The sequence below is a fragment of the Anguilla anguilla genome, chromosome 19 (genome assembly GCF_013347855.1).
Source record: "Anguilla anguilla isolate fAngAng1 chromosome 19, fAngAng1.pri, whole genome shotgun sequence".
NCBI classification, from domain to species: Eukaryota; Metazoa; Chordata; class Actinopteri; order Anguilliformes; family Anguillidae; genus Anguilla; species Anguilla anguilla.
In genome coordinates, this window is record NC_049219.1 from 4,449,401 (window position 1) to 4,470,429 (window position 21,029).

The 21,029-nt window shown below is 41.6% G+C and overlaps 2 protein-coding genes across 2 annotated transcripts in view; both read left to right on the plus strand.

Annotated features, from left to right (window-relative positions):
• LOC118219210 overlaps positions 1 to 21,029 on the plus strand; it is a 92,837-nt gene that overhangs the window by 27,519 nt on the left and 44,289 nt on the right. The window lies entirely within an intron of this gene.
• On the plus strand, positions 1,199 to 19,878 carry LOC118218939. The gene is made up of 6 exons (XM_035401714.1): positions 1,199 to 1,417; positions 11,911 to 12,052; positions 15,323 to 15,433; positions 16,558 to 16,668; positions 17,439 to 17,508; positions 18,337 to 19,878. Exons 2-6 carry the CDS (start codon positions 11,955 to 11,957, stop codon positions 18,583 to 18,585), a joined length of 639 nt encoding a protein of 212 aa, XP_035257605.1. The 5' UTR covers positions 1,199 to 1,417; positions 11,911 to 11,954; the 3' UTR covers positions 18,586 to 19,878.

The following is a 21,029-nucleotide window of genomic DNA, read 5'->3' on the forward strand; positions in this document are numbered from 1 at the left end:
GTCTCTAATTGATTGTTTTAAAATTACCTCTGATGTGAACAAAGCAGATGCCTTAATTGACTTGCCAAACTAAATGTTTGGCAACAGGAAATGCGCAGAGTTATGAAAGACTGAGTTTGAATATCTTTAGCCTAGGTGCATGTAAGCTTTTGGCCTCAACTGTATGTATGTGTATACATGTCTCTCTCCAGATTTAATTATGGTACATACATTTATATGCATTATTATTATTATTATTATTGTTATTATCAGTAACTCATATAAAACACAGTACATAATGGAATATCTCAACAAAAACACGTTTTCAATGTACAAAAATGCCAAGATACTCACCCATACAAAGCACTGTCTATAAGCCTATAATTAAAACTTGCAAAATCTAGGCCTTTAAAAGTTTTTTGACATCAATACTTTTCATATGAAAAGGGGTGGGGCGACTAATAAATAAATACATATAATAATGGAAAATATTTTGGCCTATTAAAACATTTTTTAACAAAACTATCCAGACATATGTTTTCCCAATTAATGTACTGTATGGCTGTGGGTTGCATAAAGTTTAGCACAATAGTACCATTTATTTTACAATGTAAACATCATATTTGTGAACAATAATAATAATTATTATTATTTTATTCCAAACAGCACCCAAAGCACTGGATGCAGACAATTGTTCAAACATAGTGTCGCCATTTTCACAATTTCAGGTGTAACAGCTGAATAGCTAAATTTCTGTGATTGGCGTTTCACTTTAATGTGACACACACTTTGAATAACAACATTCTCAACATAGAATGAGACCATCTAACTGCTCATGATATTAGCTCTCCAACAACACCAAACATGACTACTGCATATTAGATTGGCTAAGTAGTTTAGACAAAGACCGTGAAACAAAGTCCTGGTCCCAAAAACACTTAAGTGTGCCAGGAATCTGCTAAGATAACAAGGACCTGCTGGAAAGATGTACTGCACTGATGTACTTTTCTCATGTTCAGTAGTAGTATTTATAATCTCATAAAAAACATGTGACTTGAAAGAATTGAGGAAATATTGGGTAGCATTGCTTTGGAATACATCTTATTTAATTTCGGTGAGGCAAGATAGCCTATATTGTTTGTAGTACCGTAACTTGGCGTCATTTTGATATAAATACTTTTAATGGCAGGCCTGGACTGGTCTTGTATGTGTGAGTAACTTGGCATTTTTGTACGTTGAAAACGTGTTTTTTATGAGATATATAAAACTCCGCCCTTCGAACATTCAGTTCAGCCAGTAAGTAAGGAAATGCGGTCCAAAAGAGAAACTGAAACTTAACGGTCATTTTAATAACGGAGGAGAAAGAATCCCCAGGAAAAAAGGAATTAAATTAAATGTAAAAAACGGAGTAAACAGTCTGTTGTGGAGTGGAACTGAGGTAAGAGAAGCTGAAGGTAAAGGGATGCGGGAAGAAATGGGAATCTGCAGGTATAATCGCATTAACCCGCGTAATTCAGAAAAACTGACAGCTGCAACTAGCAATAAAATGGTGGGTTTAAGGCGTAGCCTGATTAGCTAAGAGCTCACACGGAGTCCGAACATAGCCTACCATTTAGACCAGAAAGTAATATTGAAATAACCTTTAAGAAAGTTTACTTCCGTATTTTTGATATTCCATGACCACTTCGACCTCGTGAGGAGGTAGCCTAGCGAGACGGAGGTCAATTGTCGCTCGTTGTTGACATTTTGACGCTGCCGTATAAACCCGGATTTCGTTTTTAATTAAACGATTAAGAGGTTGTTACTTATTCTTTTATGTTTTATAGGAAATCATTCCCATTAATAAATCAAATTAATTGGTTTGCAATATTGAGGCAAAATATACAGTGGAGTGATTATATTAGGCAGAGATTACTCTATCTCATAAAAAACACGTTTTCAACGTACAAAAATGCCAAGTTACTAAAAAGTATTGATATCAAAATGACGCCAAGTTACGATACTACAAACAATATAGGCTATCTTGCCTCACCGAAATGACATAAGATGTATCTCAAAGCAATGCTACCCAATATTTCCTCAGTTCTTTCAAGTCACTTGGCCCTGTGTATAAGCATGCACTACATGGACAGGCCAAACATATGTGTGGATGGCTCTCTCACAGTCAAGATTGATTGAATAGGTGTGTGTATGTCCAATTTGTATTGGTATGTAGGCCTATGTATTTCGCTGCCCAGGCTTTCTGTTGCGTGAATGATAGTATGTTTCTTGGTACAAGTGTGTTCGTGAATGTGAATGTAAGATGCTGCCAGGGAAATGTCCCCATGCGGATAAAGAAGTTCTCTATGTATGTATGTACAATATGTGTTTTACATGCAGTATTTATTGTACGTAGCAAATATACAATAACTTGCACATGTACTCAAATTCAGTTCAGAAGCAAGTATAAACATGTTTTCTGGAGAAATGTGCTTCCTGTCGTTGCTCAGCAGCAGTTCTGTACATTAATGAATTTATACATTAATTTCAATGTACAATGTTCAATGTGTTCCATGAGGCAATTCGAAATATTTGTCTCTTTGATCTGACAGAAAGTTTGCATGACATTGTGAAATGGTAAGATTAGAAAACACAGGGCCAAGTGACTTGAAAGAACTGAGGAAATATTGGGTAGCATTGCTTTGAGATACATCTTATGTCATTTCGGTGAGGCAAGATAGCCTATATTGTTTGTAGTATCGTAACTTGGCGTCATTTTGATATCAATACTTTTTAGTAACTTGGCATTTTTGTACGTTGAAAACGTGTTTTTTATGAGATATCAGTTCTTTTTGCAAAGCGTTTTATTATGAGAGTGAGAAATGCGACCCTGCAAGAAACGGTTGTGGATTATGGCTATCGTTGTGTGAATCTGTACAGTCTGATGAGCGTGTACCGTTCAGCAGTTTCGGTTTGCTATATATGTAAAACAGTGGCTGTGAGATAGGATGCAGTGGCGTAAGCGTAAACGCATCAGAAACGCAGATGGAATATGGTATGTACTCACGGATTTGACGTCCATCCAACGAGCCTTGACTGACAAAATAATCAACACGCCCGTAGAATTATAACTCCCTAGGTCGCAACTTGTGTAGCCTTCTGTCCTGCTCCGTTGTCTGTTATTTCGTGGAGATGCACTATTAGTGTTTGTAAGGTTTATCCTTCTGTCCTGCTCCATTGTCTGTTATTTCGTGGAGATGCACTTTTAGTGTTTGTAAGGTTTATAAGGCATTTTGATAGGCTAATCTGCAGGTAGGAATCCTCTTCGCCGTTTTGCTAAACTAGAACCGGAAAACATGATAGTGGAGAATAGGAGCAGACGCATATGTCCCAGCAGGCTTTGCATATGAGAGAATAACAACAGTGCGAGAGAAATTAAAATGAAATTACGAAATTCCGTAGTTGAAACAATATGTTTTTAGCAGAATGGGCATGTAGGTGAAGGTTGACATGATCACGGAGTATAGTGCGAAGTAAATGGAGTGACCATGAGCGAGCTTATATTCCTTATCAAATGGTATATATAACAGTCGGTATTGAACATTGGTTGTTGAAGTGGAGGGTCAAATAACATTGCACACATTATTTACCTGTAATGTAATCTATTGCACGAATGTGTTTTTCTCATGTTCAGTGCTAGTAGTTATACTTATGAGTGAATCATGATTTTAAATGTAATGTTTTAATGCGGAGTTGCAGAACGTACATACGTAGTAATTGTGTGTAGCCTATGTGGCTAGATAGAGAACAGGGCGAGGTAACATGAATGTAGAAACGTGGCGTTTGCTGATATTAAGGTTTTGTACGGTAGCCAAGTGAAGAAATATAGTTAGTAGAAATGGCACAGTGGTGAACTGGTGTAACTTTTAAATAAAATGAATACATTTGCGTCATGAAATGCATATGGGTGGCCGTGAGTGAGTGAGGTTTACCAGTCTGTGACTTCGTTAGCTAATGCCATAACTATGCAATGCGTGAAATATCATTAGCGAATCTGTCGGTGGTTTTAAAGAAGAACACAAGCCAGTAAGCACAGAAGAGCTTCCGTTGAGTCCATATGGCTTAGCAATATTGTAGCCGGTCAATAACTGAACGTACAGACGGTAAGTCATAATGCATATATCTTAGCAATATTGTAGCCGGTTAATAACTAAACGGTGAACGGCGGGTAGATATGGTGCAAAAGCAATAATTAAGAAGTAGTAGACAATTATTAGTGAGGGTCGAAGCAAGTAAAAGAAACGTGTTCCAAGCTGGGCTTGAACATACGACCCAGTGTTCCCAAGCCTGTAACCTTACCCACTAGGCCACGGTTGGATTAGCTGTTCAAACTGCGGAGTTGCAGAATGTACATAAGTAGTAATTGTGTGTAGCGTATGTGGCTAGATAGAGAACAGAGCGAGGTAACATGAATGTAGAAATAGAAACGTGGCGTTTGCTGATATGAAAGTTTTGTACGGTAGCCAAGTGAAGAAATATAGTTAGTAGAAATGGCACAGTGGTGAACTGGTGTAACTTTTTAATAAAAGGAATACATTTGCCGTGATGAAATGCATATGGGTGGTCGTGAGTGAGTTTTGGTAAAGAAAATATAGGCGTAAGAAAACGTTAGTGTAAAGAGGAAATTATCTGCCTGAGGGCGAGTCAGGGTTCAATCCTGAAACCGGAGGTTTACCAGTCTGTGACTTCGTTAGTGCAGCACCATGCCATAGCTATGCAATGCGTGAAATATCATTAGCAAACCTGCCGGTGGTTTTAAAGAACACAGGCCAGTAAGCACAGAAGAGCTCCCGTTGAATCCATGTGGCTTAGCAATATGGTAGCCGGTTAATAACAGAACGGTGAACGGCGGGTAAATATGGTGCAAAAGCAATAATTGATAAGTAGGCTAGTAGACAATTATTAGTGAGGGTTGCAGCAGGTTAAAGAAACGTGTTCCAAGCTGGGTTTGAACCTAGGACCCCATGTTCCCAAGACTGTAACCTTACCCACTAGGCCACAGGCAGACTAGCTGTTTGAACAGGAAATGTTTCAGAGTAAAAATGTATGGGTATTTTGCGTGTGTATGCGCGTTTTTGATTGGGTCGTGTAGGTGCAGATTTGGCTGGTGTCAGTGAAATGTCCAATGGGGAGACATGTTGTTAGTGGGATAGGCGGCAGGAAAAATAAGAATGAGAAGAAGAAGAAGAAGAAGAAGAAGAAAGAGAAGAAGAAGTAGAAGAAGAAGAAGAAGAAGAAGAAGGAGAAAACGCAAAATCCCCTTAGTTTGGGGCTTTATTGTGTGGACATGTGAAGTTGTTTATGAATTCTGTCTGTTGAAATGGGGTCAGAATGAACAGAATTTAATGTTTTTAAGGGCTGAGTGTCTGTGTCTGTTGTGGTTATTTCTGTGGGGAACCCTGAAAAGTGCCAAAGTCTCGGTGCTGTATAGGTATGGGGCATGCCCCCGCCAAGGCGTAACTTGGCGGGATGGCATACCTGCCATCCCAATATTTCATTTCAACTTTATTCAAGACTCATCTTAAAAAGAGGTCCATAGCAGGTAAAATTAGGGTTGGGTATCAAGAACCAAATTTCCAAGAACCGTGGATTCGATAAGGCACGTGCATTTCGATCCTGCAGTTCGGTTCCTAACTTCTGCATATTTCAGTCGCGCTCCCGAGTGAACTGCAGGGAGCATTTTACAGTCCATAAAAGCTGCACTTATCTGCCAAGACCAGCTACGCGGACCTATCGTCACATAATTTGTTACGCAGTACGTCAACAAAGCACGCGAGAAGAGACACTTTTTACCGTTTAAATCTGTTTACATCCTGGACCATGGCTGACCGCAGCAAACGCTCAAAAGTTTGGCTTCGCTTCATTAAAAAAGATAACGACACAGCAAAATGCAACACCTGCAGTAAGGATATTTCGTGCAAGGGAGGAAGCACCTCCAATATGACGAAGCATTTACTTTAACACGGCGTGAATCTGATGATACCCCTTTTCCACCAACGCGAACCTAGTGCTGGTTCTAGGCTGGTGCTAGTGCCGGTTCGCAGTTGAATATAGCGTTTTTTCTCGATATAATTGTGCCGCCGTGTTAACACATTACTACGGTTGCGGGTCAGGCACTCTTCACGGTAAGAAGAAATTTTAGGATAACGCTTCCGATTTTACTTGTGTCTAAAGTGCTGCGATGGAAACAGCGACAGATTTACCAACTATCCACATCTGTCCAATATGTAAACAAGTCAGGCAGTTTTCACGGTCGGGAAAAATTTTATGACAACGTCTCACGCTCAGGTACAAAACAGATGAGCTGACATTCGCTTTTTATACTGAAGGTAAACGAATGATGTATACAAATTATTTTAATTTATTTTTTGTTATATTTTTCCATTATTCATTTAAATAGTTTTGGTTTGTAATTGTTTTTGTTGATCATTCCTTATAAGAAAGAGTAATATTTATTTTTATAAATGAAGGGAAAAAGAAACCTTGCTGTCACAGTTGACAGTTTACTGATTATAGCCTAAATGTGCCAAGAATAAAGGCAGGTTAATTTTTCTTGAAATATTTGTTATTTTTTTTCTCTCCAAATAAGGTTAGCTGACCTTACAATTCATATGTATGTGTTTGTGACAAGTGGTTCTTTGTTTAAAACTGTTTGTTTATAGGGTAAACGGACATGGAACAACGCAGGCACACATTATTATAAGAAAATAGCGAAAAAGCGTCCGTCTATTGGCAACCTGTCCAAATTCCTCCTTCTGCTGAACGAAGTGAGAAAAGAGACTGGCTCGCGAGGCTAAATTCGTCCTAACACTGGGTACTGGCTTCTGATTGGTGCGCGAGAACCAGGGGTTTTGACCATAGACATGCACGAACTAGGCTTGACGGCACGGGTTTTGCTCGGTGTACCGTCCGACTATGGGTAAGATGGTAAGAGTCATAATTGAAGTGGTGATATCTGGAATTCACGTTTTAGATAGTCAAAACTGAATTGTAGATATCTTTAATTGGAGTTATAGAACTTAGTGGCGAAACTAGTCGAAATCTAATTAAAGATATCTTAAATTTGCGTTTTGACTAATCATAAATTAATGACAAATATCTGTAATGTGAAACCGCACAGGTTATTAGATGTTAAAATGGCTTGCCATATTTTTGCTAGTAATATGTTAGATTCAGTTATCCAAAAAGATCATTTAGATGTTGTCAGGATTCTGCCTTTTTCTGTTTGTTTTTTCCTTTTCTGGGCCACCAGATGGCGGTACTTCAGTTTGTGTTTCAGTTTGCTCCCTCTTTAGTTACCCCTGTGTTAATTGTATTATTGTTTTCAGTTATTCTGTCATTGTTTTTCTTTGTGTCTCGTTATCCCTCCCTGCTCTGGTTTGATTGTGCTTTGAGTTCACCTGTGTCTTGTTATCTTTGTGGCTCTTTAAAGTTACAATCTGGAAGATTTCTGTTTCGTTCTCTTTGGCGGTACCAATGGCGAAAAGCAGTAATTGCAGGTGTGTTTTTGGACCTCACTTCCCAGAGATCCAACCGGATCCAACCAGTATCGCCTGTGTGACGTCAGTCAGTTGGCACCTGGGCCACGTCAACTATAACACTTACTATTTACTGAATAAAAAATGGTTGTTATAAAAGTAACGTTATGTACACACCCATTCATTGTCTAACACTAGGCTAACTTAAGCTGCCTTTACACTGCCGGGTTGGGTTAAAATTCTGTAGCAGACCTGGGGTAGAATTAGTGATGATCAATTTCCACAAACGTTCTTTATCCACCTTTTGCCCGGTATGAACGTCTTTACACTGCAGTGAAGAATTTGCGGGATTCTCTGCGGCTCGTACAATTATGTATCTCGTGCACACTAAACACTGTCGTTCTCGTGAATGATTGTTGTGTGATATTTTTGAAACAACTGCCTTCCAAAATGTTACCGCTGGTGTTTCTGGTTTTGCTAGCAAACTGTTCGAGAATAAAGCGGAGCTGGGTGTTAAATTAGCAATCAGAACAAGAATAATAAATCAAAAACAAAGGAGATTTCATAAAAAAAGGGCAAGGATGAAGGATCATATGAGGAAGTGTAATAAAATAATAAGGCGAATCCATACTGCTGTATTCTTTTTTTAGTTTTCAGTTTGACATCTTTACACTGAAATCAGACCTGGCTCTGCTCCACCTATACCCCTATAGACGGCATTATCTCCTTTCCTTTCGTAAAGGACGGTCCAGTGTGCCCTATGCTAAAGGAGATAAGATAGGAAGCATTGAAGCACCTTTCCTTAGCATTTAGAGAATTCGAACAGCTCTTATCATGGCTGCCACTTAGATATTTTTGGGTTATTTCACTCAGTTAGGAACCTTCCTAAGCAAAAAAGACTATTTGGGCGTCAAAAGACCCATGTCTTTTTTTGCTTAGGAAGGTTCCTAACTGAGTTCCTAACCCCTTCACATGTTTCCTTAACCTCATGACATTTTCCATCAAGGTCAAGGAAAAGTGGTTAGGAAAAGACATAGGACGTAATTTTTTTGACTATGCGGACGCAGCCATAGTCTTTTTTGCTTAGGAAGGTTCCTAACTGAGTGAAATGACCCAGAAGTATCTAAGTGGCAGCCATGATAAGAGCTGTTCGAATGATCTAAAATGGCTTGCCATATTTTGGCTAGTAATATCTTAGATTCAGTTATGCAAGAAGATCATTTAGATATTGTCAGGATTCTGCCTTTTTCTGTTTCTGTTTTTTCCTTTTCTGGGCCACCAGATGGCGGTACTTCAGTTTGTATTTCAGTTTGATCCCTCTTCAGTTACCCCTGTGTTCATTGTATTATTGTTTTCAATTATTCTATCATTGTTTTTCTTTGTGTCTCGTTATCCCTCCCTGCTCTGGTTTGATTGTGCTTTGAGTTCACCTGTGTCTTGTTATCTTTGTGGCTATTTAAGTTCTCTGTTTCCCTGATTTGGGTGCTGGTTCCTTGTGTTTCTGCCTGAGAGTATCTGCCTGTCTGTTTCAGCCTGTGTTTCTGTCTGTGAGTTCTGCCCTCCCTGAGTTTTGTTTCCTCATGTTTTTTTGTTTTTTTTGTTATAAATTCTGCTGTTTTTGAAAGTGCCCTGCGTGACCTTGTTCTTGTTCCCTGTTTTCTGTTACCTGTATGAGAGTAAAGTCTTTGATAGGATTTACCTTTTTGGAGTTCCTGGTGTTTTCCCCACTCTGCGTTTGGGTCTTGGTCCCCCGTTACCTGACATATCTTAAATCACGAGGAATTAAATATCTAACTGAATTTATGACTAAGTCAGAACTAATGTGGAGATCTCTCTAATTTGAGTTGTAACTAGTCAGAATTTAAATGGCGATACAGTATCTGGAATTCATGTTTTGGGTAGTCAAAACTGAATTGTACATATCTTAATTGGAGGTCCCATACAACTGAATGGCGAAAGTGACTTCAATCTTACTAGCAAAATGTAATTTGAGATTAAGTTTTTTGATGAGTGAAAATGCAGTTGGATATCTTAAATTAGCTTTTTGACTAGTCATAAATCAGTTACAGATACCTGCAATGTGAATCTGGTCAGGCTATTAAATGTTTGCGACACAACACCTTAATTAGCACTACAACAGGCACAGAACACAAACTAAGATTGGGGAACTGGCGCCCTCTAGCCTCTAAGATTCTTATAAATAAAATCAAACTAAATCTACATCAATATTAAGAGAAAATCGTGTGACCTTCCATGGCTTCCTGTTTCACTGGAGGATTAAACCGAGAACCTGGTTGTGAAACCCATTTTTCATCTTTGCCGCAGAGAAAGACAAAGAACAGACGAACGAAATTAAAATGGTTGCTGACCTTTGAAAATCAGGCCAATGGATCAAAAAATAAACTGAAGATGCTAGTTACTACTGTGAGGGCAATAATGAAGAAGTTTAAAACTGCTGGAGGGCAGCATAGTGGTGTGTGTGAGTTTGCATATTCTCATCCCATGTCTGCATGGGTTTCCACCCACAGTCCAGACATGCAGCTTAAGCTAATTGGAGACACTAAAGTGCTTGAATGTATGAGTGTGTAAGTGCATGGTGTGTGTGCCCTGTGATGGACTGGTGACCTGTTCAGGGTTTTTTCCTTCCTCTTGCCCAATGCATGCTGGGAGAGGTTCCAGCCCCCCTCACAGCCATGTCCAGGAATATGATGTAGGATGGATTTAAGGATGCATATACTGAAAAGAAAAATACGGTGGTGGATCTTTAATGTTATGGGGCTACTTTGCTCACACTGGTCATCGGGCCTTTGTTAAGGAAAGCAGCATCGTGAACTCTACCCAAGTACCAGGACAATTTAGCCATAAACCTGACTACCTCTGCCAGCTACTGAAACTAGTGGATCTTTCAGCAAGACAATGACCCCAAATTCACGTTAATATCCACAAATAAAAAGGTTAATGATGCAGAAGCATCATTGTGCAATGGCTACAACAGTCTAAAGACTGTTGAAACTCCCTGAAACCCTGTGCCTCAATTGAACAGCACAGCCCATAAGCACAGATCAACAAAGACATCAGAATCGGGAAAGATTGTGGGTGGAGGAAGAGTCTAAGATCCCTCCCAATGTGTTCTCTGGTCTTATAACACGTTATGTAAAAAGGCTCAGTGGCATTATCCCTGCAAGGGGAGGGTGCACACAGTACCAAATACAGGGGTGCCAATAATTGTGATGCACAATTTTTGTAAAGAAATGTGTCATTTTGGTAGTTTCCATTATATCATTAAATATATTCCATATGTTGGACAATGAAAATATACCTCAGCACTGGTAATTCTTATATTGAACGGTCTTAGTAGTTGTTATCATGGGTGCAGAATATTTTGGAAGGAATTGTATTACTGTACAAGTTTATGGCTCAGTTAAATTCCAGATTTGTCGCTGTCTGTTCTATGAGATTTGATGTATGTGTGTGTGTGTTATAATTTAGACCAATTTAAACAGAATGAACACGCTATATTCACGGGACTCTATTCGAACGGAATTTATATATTACAACAGAGGCAACCAAACAACAAACAAACAAAAAAAAAACAACAACAAAATAACGATATGGCAAGTATTTGATCAGGAAAACATAAACCCAGGTACAATCATTACTAAACTGGCAATGTGAAATAATAACCGATTGTCCATTGAATAACAGTTAAAGTTGAAGTCCGAGTTTAGTTTAGTTGTCCGGTATCCACGGAAACACAAATCCAGAAAACGTGCCAAAAATAATAGGCTAAGTCCCGAAACCAAAATTAATGCATAAGTGCAAGAATCTTCTTTCCTCTCCAAAAACAAATAATTAAGCAATGCATTGCATTCAAAGAAGCAAAAAAAAAAAAAAAAAAAAAACCAAAAAGCTTCGGCTCACCCTCCTGATGCAGTAGAAGAGAATTCTTTTAAAACGTAGGTTCAGCAGGTTACTCGTTTTCTTGTCTTGGAGCTGTGTTGAATAATTGTAGATTGAAAAAAATACAATCCAAACAAAAACGCCAACAAATCTCAGGATTCTTGATTATTTTCTGCTGACTCCCCTTTACTCCATTCTCCGTTGCTACCTCTTGCCCCCAATCAATTTAAAAAAACCTATCACCTGGCCCGTCACCACCTGTTTGCTGCTTGAGCGCAACTCTTAAAGGGCCGGCATACAAATTTGCGATACTTCGCAAAGGACTCATTATCAATACATACATTGAGTATATCAGTGGGACAAAATGCACAAATAACATAATATGGTGCGTACATATTTTAATGCACCAAACTTAATTAAATTACCTTTTTGTGTTACACGTTTACATTATGTGGCCCTCACAGTGTATTATTATGTCTGTGCGTTATCATGTTCTTCTTGTGTGTATTTACAGGTCTGCCAATTTGGGTCAGAACCCACTTGTGAATCTGATCTGGTATGTTCAGGTGTCCTGAGACAGGGGGCGCTATTTCTAAAATGACTTCCTCAGAGGAGAACGAGACTGACGATGGAACCCACGGCCCTGCGAGAAAGAGGTAAAAATGCATGAATCAGAGAGTTAATGTGCTGTGAGTTAGAGCTGCAGTAAAAGGATGAGTTTAACTGGAAGCTCTGTCTCCATGTGTTGTGAGTTAGAGCTGCAGTAAGAGGATGAGTTTAACTGGAAGCTCTGTCTCCATGTGCTGTGAGTTAGAGCTGCAGTAAGACGATGAGTTTAACTGGAAGCCTTGTCTCCATGTGCTGTGAGTTAGAGCTGCAGTAAGAGGATGAGTTTAACTGGAAGCTCTGTCTCCATGTGTTGTGTTAGAGAGCTGCAGTATGAAGATGAGTTTAACTGGAAGCTCTGTCTCCATGTTCTGTGAGTTAAAGCTGCAGTTAGAGTGTGAGTTTAAATGGAAGCTCTGTCTCCATGTGCTGTGAGTTAGAGCTGCAGTAAGAGGATGAGTTTAACTGGGAGCTCTGTCTCCATGTACTGTGAGTTAGAGCTGCAGTAAGAGGATGAGTTTAACTGGAAGCTCTGTCTCCATGTTTGTTCACAGGGTCCGGGTAAAGAGGGCAGGGTCACCTGTACCCAGCTGTCTGTCTATGAAGAGTGATCATTCAATGCATCTTCCAGACAACTTCAGAGGAGAGTTCACAGGTGATCAAAGGTAAGGAAACAAGTTTATACTGACACTACGGTTAAATAAAACTTAAATCTCAGTGGCTACTTTTTGGTTTAGTGAGGTGTATGATAGCACATTCTCGTCAACATGTGTGTATTAACTCATTTTAAAATGTCATGATGTGTATTATATCACATTCGGATGTGCTGTGAGTTAGAGCTGCAGTAAGAGGATGAGTTTAACTGGAAGCTCTGTCTCCATGTGTTGTGTTAGAGAGCTGCAGTATAAAGATGAGTTTAACTGGAAGCTCTGTCTCCATGTGCTGTGAGTTAAAGCTGCAGTTAGAGTGTGAGTTTAAATGGAAGCTCTGTCTCCATGTGCTGTGAGTTAGAGCTGCAGTAAGTGGATGAGTTTAACTGGGAGCTCTGTCTCCATGTACTGTGAGTTAGAGCTGCAGTAAGATGACGAGTTTAACTGGAAGCTCTGTCTCCATGTGCTGTGAGTTAGAGGTGCAGTAAGAGGATGAGTTTAACTGGAAGCTCTGTCTCCATGTGTTGTGAGTTAGAGAGCTGCAGTAAGAAGATGAGTTTAACTGGAAGCTCTGTCTCCATGTGTTGTGAGTTAAAGCTGCAGTTAGAGTGTGAGTTTAACTGGAAGCTCTGTCTCCATGTGCTGTGAGTTAGAGTTGCAGTAAGATGATGAGTTTAACTGGAAGCTCTGCCTCCATGTGCTGTGAGTTAGAGCTGCAGTAAGAGGATGAGTTTAACTGGAAGCTCTGTCTCCATGTTTGTTCACAGGGTTCGGGTAGAGAGGGCAGGGTCACCTGTACCCAGCTGTCTGTCTATGAAGAGTGATCATTCAATGCATCTTCCAGACAACTTCAGAGGAGAGTTCACAGGTGATCAAAGGTAATGAAACAAGTTCATACTGACACTACGGTTAAATAAAACTTAAATCTCAGTGGCTACTTTTTGGTTTAGTGGGGTGTATGATAGCACATTGTCGTCAACATGTGTGTATTAACTCATTTTAAAGTGTCATGATGTGTTTTATATCACATTCGGATGTGCTGTGAGTTAGAGCTGCAGTAAGAGGATGAGTTTAACTGGAAGCTCTGTCTCCATGTGCTGTGAGTTAGAGCTGCAGTAAAAGGATGAGTTTAACTGGAAGCTCTGTCTCCATGTGCTGTGAGTTAGAGCAGCAGTAAGAGGATGAGTTTAACTGGGAGTTCTGTCTCCATGTACTGTGAGTTAGAGCTGCAGTAAGATATTGAGTTTATCTGGAAGCTCTGTCTCCATGTGCTGTGAGTTAGAGCTGCAGTAAGAGGATGAGTTTAACTGGAAGCTCTGTCTCCATGTGCTGTGAGTTAGAAATGCAGTAAAAAGATGAGTTTAACTGGAAGCTCTGTCTCCATGTGCTGTGAGTTAGAGCTGCAGTAAGAGGATGAGTTTAACTGGGAGCTCTGTCTCCATGTACTGTGAGTTAGAGCTGCAGTAAGAGGATGAGTTTAACTGGAAGCTCTGTCTCCATGTACTGTGAGTTAGAGCTGCAGTAAGAGGATGAGTTTAACTGGAAGCTCTGTCTCCATGTGCTGTGAGTTAGAGCTGCAGTAAGAGGATGAGTTTAACTGGAAGCTCTGTCTCCATGTGCTGTGAGTTATAGCTGCAGTAAGAGGATGAGTTTAACTGGAAGCTCTGTCTCCATGTGTTGTGTTAGAGAGCTGCAGTATGAAGATGAGTTTAACTGGAAGCTCTGTCTCCATGTGCTGTGAGTTAGAAATGCAGTAAGAGGATGAGTTTCACTGGAAGCTCTGTCTCCATGTGCTGTGAGTTAGAGCTGCAGTTAGAGTGTGAGTTTAAATGGAAGCTCTGTCTCCATGTGCTGTGAGTTAGAAATGCAGTAAAAAGACGAGTTTAACTGGAAGCTCTGTCTCCATGTGCTGTGAGTTAGAGCTGCAGTAAGAGGATGAGTTTAACTGGAAGCTCTGTCTCCATGTGCTGTGAGTTATAGCTGCAGTAATAGGATGAGTTTAACTGGAAGCTCTGTCTCCATGTACTGTGAGTTAGAGCTGCAGTAAGAGGATGAGTTTAACTGGAATCTCTGTCTCCATGTACTGTGAGTTAGAGCTGCAGTAAGAGGATGAGTTTAACTGGAAGCTCTGTCTCCATGTGCTGTGAGTTAGAGCTGCAGTAAGAGGATGAGTTTAACTGGAAGCTCTGTCTCCATGTGCTGTGAGTTATAGCTGCAGTAAGAGGATGAGTTTAACTGGAAGCTCTGTCTCCATGTACTGTGAGTTAGAGCTGCAGTATGAAGATGAGTTTAACTGGAAGCTCTGTCTCCATGTGCTGTGAGTTAGAGCTGCAGTAAGAGGATGAGTTTCACTGGAAGCTCTGTCTCCATGTGCTGTGAGTTAGAGCTGCAGTTAGAGTGTGAGTTTAAATGGAAGCTCTGTCTATGTGCTGTGAGTTAGAAATGCAGTAAAAAGATGAGTTTAACTGGAAGCTCTGTCTCCATGTGCTGTGAGTTAGAGCTGCAGTAAGAGGATGAGTTTAACTGGAAGCTCTGTCTCCATGTACTGTGAGTTAGAGCTGCAGTAAGAGGATGAGTTTAACTGGAAGCTCTTTCTCCATGTGCTGTGAGTTAGAGCTGCAGTAAGAGGATGAGTTTAACTGGAAGCTCTGTCTCCATGTTTGTTCACAGGGTCCGGGTAAAGAGGGCAGGGTCACCTGTACCCAGCTGTCTGCCTATGAAGAGTGACCCTTCAATGCATCATCCAATGTACTTCAGTGGAGAGTTCACAGGTGATCAAAGGTAATGAAACACGTTCATATTGCATTAGACTTGCAGCAAGTGGATGAGTTTAACTGGAAGCTCTGTCTCCTTCTGCTGTGAGTTAGAGCTGCAGTAAGAGGATGAGTTTAACTGGAAGCTCTGTCTCCATGTGCTGTGAGTTATAGCTGCAGTAATAGGATGAGTTTAACTGGAAGCTCTGTCAAAGTTTGCTGTGAGTTAGAGTTTCAGTAAGAGGATGAGTTTAACTGGAAGCTCTGTCTACTTGTGCTGTGAGTTACCCTGCGTTCACACAGCGAGAAACTGGGTTGATGGGTTTCTCAAGTTTACTATGCTGAAGGAGGGGCAGGAGCTTCCCGTTGTATCCTTTTAAGAGGTTTTGTGCAACTACATATTTTTGACGAGAAATAACGGCGTTACAAAAGACGCATATTTCCCATATAGCCACATATCATCTCATTTTTTTTCTATAGTTATGTCAGACACTGATAAATATTTGCTATTGCCATCTCGTTAGCCATGTATCTCTCCATATCTCTCTCACTAGTTAGCTGCCTAGCTAGCGATCTCTTTATCTCACAGACTAGCTTGCTAGCAAGCAAGCTTAAACTGCCGTCCAAGTGTCATTTTCAGACGCTTATCCCTGTACTCCTTTTTTACAAAACGTTGTATAACACCGGGTGTAATTGTACCATAATGATAAGTTGTTCGTCCATTTTTTCTCACTGAGCGGGATAATAATTTGCGAAATGGTATCATATCGGTTGGAAAAATAGGAAGCCTGAAACTCTGATTGGCTGTTGTCGTGCGATGCCAGCAAATTGTGACACTGTGAGCAACATTTTTAGGGCAACTTTGGTTGCTCAGTTGCCCAGTTGCTCGTGTTTCTGGGCCTCGCTCAGCTACATAGAGAATGAATGGACTTCCAGCAATTCATCAACCGAGTTACTCACTGTGTGAACGCACTGTTACAGCTGCAGTAAGAGTATGATTTTAACTGGAAGCTTTGTCTTCATGTACTGTGAGTTAGAGCTGCAGTAAGAGGATGAGTTTAACTGGAAACTTTATCTCCATATTCTGTGAGTTAGAGCTGCAGTAAGAGGATGAGTTTCAATGTAATATTTGTCTCCATGTTTTGTTCACAGGGTCCAGGTAGGTTGGGCTGAGTCACCTGTACCCAGCTGTCTGTCTATGAAGAGTGACCCTTCAATGCATCATCCAATGTACTTCAGTGGAGAGTTCACAGGTGATCAAAGGTAATGAAACACGTTCATATTGCATTAGACCTGCAGCAAGTGGATGAGTTTAACTGGAAGCTCTGTCTCCTTCTGCTGTGAGTTAGAGCTGCAGTAAGAGGATGAGTTTAACTGGAAGCTCTGTCTCCATGTGCTGTGAGTTAGAGCTGCACAAAGAGGATGAGTTTAACTGGAAGCCCTGTCTCCATGTGCTGTGAGTTAGAGCTGCAGTAAGCGGATGGGTTTAACTGGAAGCTCTGTCTCCTTGTGCTGTGAGTTAGAGCTGCAGTTAGAGGATGAGTTTAACTGGAAGCTCTGTCTCCACGTGCTGTGAGTTAGAGCTGCACTAAGAGGATGAATTCAGCTGGAAGCCCTGGCTCCATGTGCTGTGAGTTAGAGCTGCAGTAAGGAGATGAGTTTAACTGGAAGCTCTGTCTCCATGTGCTGTTAGAGCTGCAGTAAGAGGATGAGTTTAACTGGAAGCTGTGTCTCCATGTGCTGTGAGTTAGAGCTGCAGTAAGAGGATGAGTTTAACTGGAAGCTCTGTCTCCATGTACTGTGAGTTAGAGCTGCAGTAAGAGGATGAGTTTACCTGGAAGCTCTGTCTCCATGTACTGTGAGTTAGAGCTGCAGTAAGAGGATGAGTTTAACTGGAAGCTCTGTCTCCATGTGCTGTGAGTTATAGCTGCAGTAAGAGGATGAGTTTTACTGGAAGCTCTGTCTCCATGTGCTGTGAGTTACAGCTGCAGTAAACGAGTTTAACGAAGTTGTGTCTCATGATTTATTCACAGGATTCACTGCTCACTGGATTTAAGTCGTTCAAATGAGATGAGTTCAGACAAACTGTTCTCCACAAAACAGGTATGATATATTCTTTTCCTATTTCAATATTTGAAGTTAATATGACTTTCAGACGATCAGATTAAATATCTAATCAGTGCTCTGGCCCTCTTTGGCTCACAGATAGACCGGATTCCTTTTTAGGATCCATAAACAATGGCAGTGGATGACTCTAAACAGAATGTTTTAAAGTTCAAAGGCTTATTTGTCACATGCATGTACATACATATAGTGAAATGCTGGTGCGACAAACTCCTTGTAGACTGTGCAACATAACGCTTCAATAATAATTATATACAGAAAAAATAAATAAATAATAATACTAATAATATAAAATAAAATAAGATATGAATACAAATTAAAAGAGAGAAGAATATAAAGAGCAGTTATTTAAAAAATACGAGCAATACAAATAAGTTTTTAAAAAAGTAAGTCCTAATATAAGTCATAGGAAGCAGTGCAACCTATGATATATAATACAATAACTACAAGAAAGACGAAAGAAAAATACAAAGTAAACCGTGGGACGGTAAGGTGCTGCAGTGTACATAGAGGTAAAGGTGCTATGTGCTTGAGGTGAAAATACTATTTTAGGACAGTTGTCCTGGCAGTGCAGTTAAAAGCACTGATGGCCTGAGGGAGGAAGCTCCTCCCAATTCTCTCAGTGCTGGTCCTGTGGCTGCATAGGCGTTTGCCTGACCACAGCAGCTCAAACAGTCCGATGTTGGGAAAGAAAGAGTCCTTCATAATCCTCTTTGCTCTGCTTAAGCACCTCCTGGGGTACAGGTCCTGCAGAGTGGGGAGTGTGGTCCCCATGGTACGCTCAGCTGACCGCAACACCCTCTGCAGGGCTCTCCGGTCCAGAGAGGAGCAGTTCCCGTACCAGACGGCGATGTTCCCCAGCAGGATTCACTCAATGGTTGCAGAGTAGAAGGTTTTCAGGATCTTCTTGGAGACTCTGAACGTCCTCAGCTGTCTGAGGTGATACAAGCTCTGCCTTGCCTTTCTCACCACAGTGTCGGTGTGCAGTGTCCATGTCAGGTCCTCTGTGATGTGGACACCGAGGTACTTGAAATTTCTCACCCTCTCTACCGGTGACCCATTGATCTGTAGAGGGGTGTCGGTCCTCAGCTGTTTCTTCTTACAGAAGTCCACCACCATCTCCTTGGTTTTGCTGACGTTCAGGAAGAGACGGTTGTCCTGGCACCACAGTGACAGGTCTGCCACCTCCTGGAGATAGGCTTTCTCGTCGTCGTTGGTGATCGGGCCTACCACCACTGTGTCGTCAGCAAACTTGATGATGGTGTTGGACTCAAACCTGGCCTCACAGTCATGTGTGTACAGGGAGTACAGCAGAGGGCTCAACACACACCCCTGGGGGGCTCCAGTGCTGAGGGTGAGGGGGTTTGAGGTGTGCTTACCCACTCTAACCAGCTGAGGTCTGGCAGTCAGGAAATCCAGTATCCAGGCACAAACGGAGATGTTCAGTCCCAGGTCAGTCAGTTTAGCAGCCAGTCTGGAGGGGACTGCGGTATTGAAAGCTGAGCTGAAATCAATGAACGGCAATCTTACATAGCCCCCCCTCTGTTGTCGAGGTGAGAGAGTGGCATGCAGAACCTGACAGACCACATCGTCCGTGGATCTGTTGGGGCGGTAAGCAAACTGCAGAGGGTCCAAGGTGCTGGGAAGAGAGGAGCAGATGTAGTCCTTGACTAGCCTCTCAAAGCACTTCATCACCACCGAGGTGAGTGCTACCGGGCGGTAGTCATTCAGGCAGGCTGGGGAAGCGTTCTTGGGTACAGGGACAATGGTGGACCTCTTGAAGCATGTGGGGACAATGGACTGGGCCAGGGAGAGGTTGATTATGGTGGTGAACACAGGAGCCAGGAGATCAGCGCAGGTCTTGAGGACTCGTCCGAGATTCCGTCTGGCCCTGCTGCTTTCCTGGTGTCCACCCGTTTCAAGGCTCCCCTCACATAGTGCTCTGACAGGACAAGTGAGCTTGCAGCTCCAGGGGGGGAACTCGTGTTATACACGCTAACTGCGCTAGCCGCCGGGCTAATGTTAGCATCGTTAGCCTTGAAACGTGCATAAAAAGAGTTCAGCTCCACTCTGTCCTTGTAGTGATGCTTCGCATCCTTGATTGCTCACCTCAGCCTGTAGGACACCGCCTTGTACTCCGTCATGTCCCCAGACACCAGTCCCGCGTTATAGGCAGTGGTGCGTGCGTTCAGAGCAACGTGGATGGATCTGTCAGCCCACGGTTTCTGGTTAGGAAAACACTTAACTTTCACCATAGGGATACCACCACCGTTGTAATGAAGCCGGTCACCACTTCCGTAAACACGTTGACGTCATCAGAGGTGGACTGGAACCTGTCCCAGTCGACGTCGTCCAACGCGTCCTGTAGAGTGGCCTCTGATTGGGCGGTCCAGCACTTGACCTCTCGCGACACCACCTCTTCCTGTACCATCCGTTGTTTGTATTCTTTTATCGGGAAGATGGCGGCATGGTCTGATTTGCCAAATGATGGTAGAGAGGTAGCCTTGTAGCCCTCCTTGAACGGTGAATAGCAGTGATCAAGTATCTTGTCCTTTCGGGTAGAACATTTGACGTGTTGGTAAAAGTTTGGCATAACTTTTTAAAGGTTTGCCTTGTTGAAGTCCCCTGCCATGATGAGGGCAGCGTCTGGGTGCTTGGTCTGTAGTCCGCTTAGCACATCATGTAACACCGACAAAGCCTCGTCGTGTCCGCTTGTGGTGGAATGTAAACGGCCCTAGTGATCACTGCGGAAAACTCCCGGGGCAGGTAGAATGGACACTCAGCACTCAGTTTGTATAGTTAGCATTAAAAAATGTATTGCACTGAGAAACTTAATTCAACTCAACAACTAAATTATTCCAAGGACATTCGCGATTCATCACATGTAGTGTCCCTAAAAAAGCATAAATCAGGAGCAAAAGCTGCATTTCGAATATAGGCTTTAGACCTGCTGCATGTTGTGTTCTAAAGTATCTTTTCCTGTTCTGGCCTTCCTACAAGAGAAAACATGAGACATTGCAGGCATTTAGCAGTCACTCTTATTCAGAGCGACTTACACAACTTTTTACACAGCATTTACATTGCTTCCTTTTATACAGCTGGATATGAACTGAAGCAATGCAGGTTAAGTACCTTGCTCAAGGGTACAACAGCAGTGTCCTACCTGGGATTCAAACCTCTGACAAGACCAGCTCCTCACCCATTATACTACACTGCCACCCATAATAAAGCAAGGCTTTGTTTCCATGGCTCTGATACAGCAACCCACTTCACGTGTTTATTTCACACTGATACAGCACACCTCTTCATGTGTTTATTTCACACTGATACAGCACACCTCTTCATGTGTTTATTTCACACTGATACAGCACACCTCTTTATGTGTTTATTTCACACTGATACAGCACACCTCTTCATGTGTTTATTTCACACTGATACAGCACACCTCTTCATGTGTTTATTTCACACTGAGACAGCACACCTCTTCATGTGTTTATTTC

What these genes read in the sequence shown, in the direction of transcription:
- LOC118218939 (XM_035401714.1), top strand. Translation starts at nt 11,955, where the DNA reads ATGTTCAGGTGTCCTGAGACAGGGGGCGCTATTTCTAAAATGACTTCC. An exon ending in CACGGCCCTGCGAGAAAGAG is followed by an intron (nt 12,053 to 15,322) that starts GTAAAAATGCAT and finishes GTTTGTTCACAG; the next exon opens with GGTCCGGGTAAAGAGGGCAG. An exon ending in GAGTTCACAGGTGATCAAAG is followed by an intron (nt 15,434 to 16,557) that starts GTAATGAAACAC and finishes TTTTGTTCACAG; the next exon opens with GGTCCAGGTAGGTTGGGCTG.